The 8,277-nt window shown below is 60.4% G+C and overlaps 3 protein-coding genes across 3 annotated transcripts; 1 reads left to right on the top strand and 2 right to left on the bottom strand.

Annotated features, from left to right (window-relative positions):
• Positions 1–1,054: 1,054 nt before the first annotated feature.
• On the bottom strand, positions 1,055–4,597 carry PAN0_098c6703 (chitin synthase 6; the record flags this gene model as incomplete). The annotated part of the gene is made up of 1 exon (XM_014797870.1): positions 1,055–4,597. One exon carries the CDS (start codon positions 4,595–4,597, stop codon positions 1,055–1,057), a length of 3,543 nt encoding a protein of 1,180 aa, XP_014653356.1.
• Positions 4,598–5,754: 1,157 nt separating this feature from the next.
• On the top strand, positions 5,755–6,558 carry PAN0_098d6702 (uncharacterized protein; the record flags this gene model as incomplete). The annotated part of the gene is made up of 1 exon (XM_014797869.1): positions 5,755–6,558. One exon carries the CDS (start codon positions 5,755–5,757, stop codon positions 6,556–6,558), a length of 804 nt encoding a protein of 267 aa, XP_014653355.1.
• An 81-nt stretch (positions 6,559–6,639) lies between these two features.
• PAN0_098c6701 (uncharacterized protein) lies at positions 6,640–7,359 on the bottom strand (the record flags this gene model as incomplete). The annotated part of the gene is made up of 3 exons (XM_014797868.1): positions 6,640–6,972; positions 7,080–7,142; positions 7,306–7,359. The coding sequence occupies 3 exons, from the start codon at positions 7,357–7,359 to the stop codon at positions 6,640–6,642; spliced, it is 450 nt and encodes a 149-aa protein (XP_014653354.1).
• Between the last annotated feature and the right edge of the window lie 918 nt (positions 7,360–8,277).

The following is an 8,277-nucleotide window of genomic DNA, read 5'->3' as shown; positions in this document are numbered from 1 at the left end:
GTGGTGGTGGTGGTGGTGGTGGTGGTGGAAGCCGAGGCTGTGGAGGAGGGTATCGGTGTGGATGTGGTGGCGGGAAGGATGTGTGGGGGTGTGGTGGGTTGTGGAGTCGAGGACGCCATGATCCCGAGATCATATAAGCACGGACGACGTGGTGGTGATGATGAAGAGGCGATGCGGATGCTCTCTCTGCTCGGCTCCTCGACGTGGAATGGCGCTGCTGCCGCTGCCGAAAAAACCGAAAAAATTGATTCCGCACCGCCGCCGCTGCAGAATGTGAGTGCAATGCATCATCGCTAAAATGCAGGGCCGCTGCACCCAAACGCACCCAACATCTGCAAAATCTGCACCGACGCCGCGGCCTTTTTTCTGCCAATCTGATGCAGCTGCATCCATGCGTCACATGGGCGACTAAGCCAGCATCGCCATCCGACTAGCTGCTGCACTTTGCCGTACCTAACAATACTCGAGCACGGCTGGCTTGAGCACACGGGACTGTTCGTCAAGAGAGGCATCGGATGAGTTGGACCGGGCCAGAGCTGATGCACAGGTCTCAGTCTGCAATCGCGCTTGTGGTACATCGGTTGCTGTCGACACGCCACCACTGCAGCTCGAGCCGATCGTCGGATCCAGATCGCCACGTCCTTTCAAGCCGAAGCCGACCATGCCCCAACGAAGCATGACAATCCCACTTTAAGCTCCCAACTCTAATCAAAGCACTTTTGCAGCACACTCAGCCTAAAACCTCCACTTTTTTTTCCCCCCCTTCCACATCACACCCCCTTCGCTACCCTCCACCGCCTTTGCATCCCCGATCCCCACTCCACCATCCACGCCGAACCTTCTAGAATCCATCCTGTCTATCAACGCATCCATCCATCCCGCTCCTCGTCGCACAAACGTATTCCGAAAGCCAGATCGAGAAAAAGAAAGTCCGTGCATTGATGAAACAATCGCAAAACGAAAACATAAACACAAACAAAGAGTGTGTGCCCGGCCCCCTTCGCAGAGAGCGCGTGTATGAGGGAGTGAGAGTGTGTTGGAGAGAGTAAAAGGCTTAGGCCTGCGCACCGCCCGAGAGCGTGGCGTCGATGGCCTTGTTGATCATCTGCTTCTTGGACGACAGCTCGGCATTGGGGAACGCTGCCACGAGCGCCTCGCGCACCGAGCGCTTGGTCACGCTCATCAGACTCGCCTGCGACGCCAGATACGTCTGCACCGCCGCCCGAATCTCCTCGTCCGTCGGATCCGACGCCTCGTTCACCGGAAGCGCTCGCGGCACGTGCGCTGCTGCAAACGGATTCGCCGCGTTCAGCGTCGAGTACGTCGAAACCGGTCGCATCTCCTKCTGCTGCTGCGGCGACTGCGGCGACTGCGGCTGCTGCGGCTGCTGCTGCTGCGCCCAGATGTTGCTGCCCGTGTTTTGTTGCGAGAGCGGCATGGTCAAGCCAATGTCCGACCCAGCCGGTGAATGCGTCATGGCCAGCGGATTGGGCATCATCGGCGGCATCCCGTACATCGACGCCGTCGGGTTCACCATGCCAGGCATGCCGTACATCGACGCCGACGAGCTCGGCATGCCGTACATCGAGCCCATCCCCGGCATGCCGTACATGCTCGGCGTGCCCGCAAACACCTGCGATCCGCCGCCCATGCCGCCCATGCCGCCCATCTGCGACAGCGCCGCTCCGGACGCCTGTCGCGAGTGCGCCGGCCGCGCCAGCACGTTGGTGTTCTGGTAGTAGTCGCCCCCGCCCAACGGCTGCCCGTACTCCGACCCCGCCGCACTGCCCGCATACGCGCTCCCCGCCTTGTACAGGCTCGGCGGTCCGCTGTGCAGGATCGCCTGCGAGTTGCCAAACGGCCCGCTCGCGCCCGTCATGCCCGAGCGCACCGACGGCGCCGCTCCCTCCTCCCACACCTCGCGCTGGTACTCGCTGAACCGCTTCACCGGAATCATCGTGTCGTCGTACGGCTCGTCGTCCGTGCCCGCCACAATCTTCTTGTTGCCCTTCTCGCCCACAACGATACGCGTGTTGCCCCACGAAAAGTCGTCCATGTGCCAGAACGAGTAGATGGGCAGGAAAAACGAAAACACCGGGTACGCCAGGATGTAGATGATCAGCCATCCAATGTACTGCCACTGGCGCTTGAGCAGGAACAGGATCGCCTGCAATCCGTACACCGCCGCAATCATGGCAATCGAGATGTACGGGATGGCCGCCGTGCGCGTCGCCACCGTGATGATCAGATACACCAGATACACCGCCGTCGCAGGCAGGATCACCGTGCCCAGCAGATCGATAAACACGATGAAGCGCATCGAAAACAGGCAGAATCCGCACAGCTCCGGCATGAGCACCAGCTCGGCCAGGTTGTGCACCGTCGAGTTGATCCATCGTCGACGCTGCGACAGCAGCACCCCGAATCGCTCGGGCGCGCTGGTGAGCGCCTTGGCGTCCGCCACAAACTTGGTGCGGAAGGCGGGGAAGTTCTTGAGCACCAGCGTCGTCAGATATCGATCCTCACCCAGATGCAGCAGATTCTTCTTGTGCAGCGTGTCCACGCGGTTCTCCGAGTAGTCGTCGATGATGCGGTTCGAGATGAACAGCGGTCGGCCCTTGTCCGAGCTGCGGATGCGGTAGAGCGAGAAGCAACCGGGCAGACACGTGACGCTGCCAAACAGCGACTCGAACGCCTTGGCGAGGTGGTGCGAAATGTAGTACTCGTACACCTGGATCATGGTCCACCACGAGCCCTCGGCGTTGTCCAGCGTGGTCTCGCCGCAGATGGCGATGATGCGCGAGTCGTCGGCGCAGTTGGCCACCAGCCTGTTGAGACCGTCGGCCTCGACGCGCGTATCGGCGTCGACCATGAGGATGTACTCGTAGAATGCGGGGTCGATGCCGATGACGTTCTTCATCTGGTGGTACATCTCGAGCTCGAGCGGGAACATGGGCGCGTCAAAGTGGACGCGGTTGAGGTAGCGCATGAGCAGGATCTGCGAGTCGCGCTTGCCGCGGTTGCCGGGACGCGAGCGCTCGCTGGGACGGCCCACCTTGACGACGACAATGTAGGGGACCACGTGACCCTCAAACTCGTACAGGCCCGAATAGACCTTGGCGTAGTTGAGCTGCTTGGAGCCTTCGGCGACGGACTTGAACATGAGCGGCTCGGGGTCGATCTTGGGGTCGACGCCGAGGATGTCGAGCACGATGCGCGGCGTGGAGCGGTCGTTGCCGCTGCCGACGATCATGCCGTCGCAGATGAGGAAGAGGAGCTTGCGCTTGTCGTCGTACTCGAGGCCGGCGAGCGAGTCGATGGTCTTGCGCAGCTCGTCCTCGGACTCGGTGTAGCAGGGCACCTGGCAGATGACAAACTTGTCCTGCTGCTCGGGCGTGCGCTTGGTGCCGAGCTGGAGCGCCGCGATGAACTTGGCGAGCACCGTGGCGACGAGGAGCACCGAGAAGCCGAGCAGGAGGTAGTTTTGCACCTCGCAGCGCGCCGTGTTGCGGAAGTCGGTCTTGCCCACGTAAAAGACGTTGTCGAGGCAGGCCTGGGTGGCGCCGCGGTAGGTGGTGTTGAAGCCGGCCATGACCTCGGTAAAGTCGGCGGTGATGTCCTGGCCCGCCTGACTCTTGAAGAGCGCGACGAGCGACGAGTCGAGGAAATCGTAGGCGGCGTTGGTCTGGTAGACGTTGAGGGTGTTGAGGTAGTCCGAGATGTCGTAGACTTTGCTGTTGACGACGGCCCAATTCCTGTACTGACCCTGGTCCTCGATCGACTTTTTGGAGTAGACGTAGTAGCCCTTTTTGAGCTTCTTGGTGAAGGGGAGGAAGCGCTCGGGGTACCATTCGATGTCGTGCAGCTTGGAGGAGGCGTCGGGCTGGAGCGGGCCCGAGGTGTGGACGGCCTGGGAGATGGCGGGGGTGTTGTTGGCGGTGGGCTGGAGGGCGAGCGAGGTGTCGGAGACGAGCGACTGGCAGCCTACGGTGAGGGGCACGGGGAAGTACTCGGTGAGATCCTGGCCTGCGAGCTGGAGCATGAGGTCGGAGCTGGTCTGGAGGTTGGTGATGTCCGAGTGGTCGCCCTTGTAGAACTTGGTGAAGTCGTAGACGGTGCCGCGGATGGCGGCGTAGTAGTCGTCCTGACCTGCGTGCTGGCTGAGCTGAGACTCGTTCCAAGCCTTGTCGTAGTCTGGGCAGAGGAGACGGCCGAAGCCGATGATGTAGAAGAGGATGATGGCGCAGAGCCAAAAGATGATGGCGCAGATGGTGAACTTTTCGCGCCAGGCCATCTGCACGTCGGGACGCTTCATGCCGCCGCACTTTGCGAGCGCAAAGGAAGGGATCCACCAGGTAGTGAACCATGTGAGGCGGACCCACCACTTGCGGACGCTGGTGGTGGGCACCTCTTCGACGGCATCGATGGGACGGTTGGCGATGTCATCCTTTTCGAGCGTGCCGACGAGGCCGGGGTTCGCTTCACCGTAGGCGCGCTTGTCGTAGTCGGCCTTGAGTCCAGCGGTCTCTGCGAGAGGGTCGTGGTGGAGGGTCTCGAGGGGCGTTGCGAAGGGGTCATGGGCGTTTTTGACCGACATGATGGCGAAGCGGCGCAGTGCCAGGCGAGGGCGGGGAAAGAGAAGCTCCTGGCTGTCTTTGGCTCTAGGCTGATATGGGAGCAAGCGAGTGGTGTCTGTGTGTGTGTGAGAGACGCAAGTGATCCACGGTAGCCTTCCAAGATGGATGCAGCGCTCGATTCCAGTCGAGGTGGGAGAGGTATGTCCCAGCGTGCACCAGTGACCACGAATTGGTGAGGTCGGGGGGCGATGAGGTGCGATGGTGGTGAGCAGCGAAAAGGGCGAGGATAGGTGGGGGAGAGGAATGCGTGACAGGGGCGGTTCGAACTTGCTGGCCGCCAGCAGAGCACAGCAGAGCACAGCAGAGCACAGCAACACTCGCCCTCGCCCTCTCTCCCACCGCCTGGCAGTCGAGCAGTCTTGGACCGGCGCGCGCTGAGGATCGGCTCATTTCACATTTGCAATTCGCATCGACGCGCCCAAACCAGGGTCCCAACCCCCCTTTTTTCCCTTTTTTCCCTTTTTTCCCTTTTTTCCCGCTTTTTTCCCGATTTTTCTCGCTCGGTGTTCAAGAAGCACAACATTCCAGCCATTGCTGATCCCTCATCGGGTGCTGTAGAGCGGCGACAGTTTGGAGTGCATGTGCAGTGCGGTCAACGGACATTTGCCGTGCGTGCGAGTGATAGCCCCATCCAACACCGACGCCTTGCTTTCAAAGCGTTCGCCAACAACGTACGGCCGCGCGCGCCCACACGCCCACCGGCAGCTGCATGCATCGCACTTCCGCACTGCAGATGAAGCTTGGTGTTGGCCATCACGCCAAGCGCGCGGTAAGCAGCGGGTGCCTGCAGCCTACGCAAAGCACAGAGTTAAGCTTACGAAGTCGTGCATGGCCAACGGTGGAAAGCCAAGGGCGACGCGTCGGTGCTCCGTCGCCGCCGGGGTCTGTGCGACTTGGCAGCAATTTTGTCTCAGCCGCGCGCCTCTGTTGGTCTCGAAATTTCACGGGCGCCTCACCATCGCGCTCCGAATCACAAAAATTGCAATCGATCAACACGATGGAATTGCAGCTCTAACACTCAATTTAAATTCGACTCGGAAGTCGGACTCCACATGCACGTCAACCGCCGACCCATTTTTGTCGGACCGCTCCCCGACCTCCCTTCTTCAAGATCCACATGGCTTCTACAATGTCTCTCGCCTCAGCCAACGACGGGTGGCTGCAGAGCAACGTGCGCGTGCTCGGATCGTACGCATCCACCAGCACACCCTCATACGCCCTCTCGGCGCTGTTTGCGCTCTCGACACCGTTCGGCTTTGCCTCTCCCGCCCAAGCCGCCGCCGAAGCCGCGGCGAAACAGCAGCATCAACAGCAAGTCGCCCGCGCTTCGGAAGCCGCCGCCTCTCGTGGCTCGTCGTCGCTCGTTGCGCGTCTTGTTGCGAATGTGCAGTCGAATCGCAGCGCAGCGAGCCATGCACCCGTGCGCACGCTGCCGCCCTTCTGGCAGCTCGCCTTCTTCGCAGCAGCGTTCGGCACGGGAGGATACATGATCGACCAGGGCGACCATCTCAATGGCAGCGGCGTAGTCACAGCGTGGTCGCTCACGTATCTGCTCTTCAAAACTGTTCCTGTCGCAAGGCAGTTGCCGCGCAACCCACTGGCAATGTCGCTGTCGGTTGCAGTGCTGACGCTAGGATTGGGCGTGCATGGAAGTCACTACTTTGATCAGACCAGCTGGAAAGGGGCTGTGCCATCGTTGGGTGCGCGGGTAGCAGAGACGGATGGAGCAGTTAAGCGAGCGGTGGAAAAGAGACCGACGAGCATCTTTGCCAGCACACAGCCAGTGCAGAGTCGAGGCGTGCTTCAAGACTCCAGCCTACCCAAGACTGGCCGTGGAAGCACGAATAACGACCTGGCTCGAACAGCCGCTTTCCACTTCCGCCGTGGCGACGCACCTCCAGCCCACGCTATCGAGCCATGATCAAGTGCCATTCGTACGTCAAACTGCGAGCTGCAAGCGAGTTACAAGTGTGATGGGATGCGCAGCGTGAGGGGCGCCGTTTCAAGTCGACTGGTTGCGCACGGGCACCTCGTTGTGCGCCTCGTCTCGCGCTGCATCGACAGACTCCTGGTGCCTCTTCTGATCGAGCACCGCCGCTTGCTTCATGGTCTTTCCAAACGCGCCGACGTGACGAGGCTCGGGCACGCTTTCCAGCTCGGCCTTTTCCTGCTCGCTCAGATGCGGCAACACCCACGGAGCGAGTCCGCGTGGCGAGTGTGGTTCGGCATGGTAAGCTCCCTGTCGAGCGCTTGGCTGGGTTGAAGGCACGCCGTGGGTGTTGGGCTTAACCGGCGCATGCAAAGGTTTGCCCACCGGAGTGTCTCGCGCTTTCAACTGGTGGAAGTACAGAAACACTCCGACGGTTCCGAGTGCTACCATCGCCCGAGCAACATGCGATTAGTATCCGATGCAAGACCTCACCGTGGTTGCAAAGAACTTACTGCTACCAAATCGTTATCGAAACCCATCAGCACGGCGTTCAGTTGGTTGGAGGACTGGGCGGACTTACAATACGGCAAGAGGTGCGAGTTGGGGATCGCGCTTCATGAAGCGCTTGGTCGTATTGGCCATGCGGCTCCAGATCGGACGTTCATCGTGGCCCGTCGGCTACAAAGATCGCCCAGTCAAGATATGAGCTACGACCACAGCGGGGGCTTTGGGGCTCACCTTGGGTGGAACGCTGGCCTGACTCTTTGGATATCCCTGTGTAGGTCCCGACATTTTCGTGCACTGATGATAGAGCGAAGCAAACAAAGCCGGGTCAAGGAACGTCCTTTATATCCTTGCTCAGCCATTGCATCCGCTTGAGCTCGAGTGGCAAAAGTCCAAGCTTGGACGGATGAGTCAAGCTGGTCGCGGCGGGTGGCGCACAGACATGAATATGAATCATCGCTGCTACGCGGCGTAGGTCGCGCTGACTGACGGGTAGCGGTGAGGATGAGTCAGGTTGCCAAGTCGGCGAGGACACGCACGGCGACACGCGAGCTCCAACCAAAAAATGTTAAGGCGCTAAATCTCCGGATCGGGGCCGATTTCGCCATCGTCGACCGTTGCCTCCCACCACGGTTTCATATCCCCAAGTCTGCGAGATGAAGCGGCTGTTTGCTTGGCTTCATCTGGGCCGGCACAGATAATGCGCCCCACACCCCACACATCCGCACTGATTCCCGACGACAGGTGTTGAAGAACGCGCGCGCAAGCGTTGCTGCCGGCTATCTTCTCGGCGCGCTCCCAAACACCGAGGTATGGAAGGGCTCCGATTCGGTGCCCCGTCAAAACCGACCCACTTTCCAACGGCATCAGAGCTCCCCCCAAGCGCAAAGGCTTGGATCGCGGGAAAGAAAAACACCCTAACAAGAAGACTGGCGATTACGGGCTCGGCGCACATTGATCCGAACACGCAAAGCTTCACCGGAACCCGAGGAGGAGGGTCAGATGGTTCGGCAAAAAGGAAAAGCGCTCGTGCTGAGTTGCATCGGACGAAACACCGCCGGCACGACATGCACGCGCGCCGGCTGGCGAGCACCGGAGTTTGAAACCGAACCCCCCCCCCTTTCCCTTCCCCCTTCTCCATTCACACAAACACTCTCCCTCCCCTTCAAGGGCTTGATTGTGGTCGATAGCACTACAATCTTTTTC

Source organism: Moesziomyces antarcticus, assembly GCF_000747765.1.
Source record: "Moesziomyces antarcticus DNA, scaffold: scaffold_v10098, strain JCM 10317, whole genome shotgun sequence".
Taxonomy (NCBI): domain Eukaryota; kingdom Fungi; phylum Basidiomycota; class Ustilaginomycetes; order Ustilaginales; family Ustilaginaceae; genus Moesziomyces; species Moesziomyces antarcticus.
This window is presented reverse-complemented; position numbering and strand designations above follow the sequence as displayed.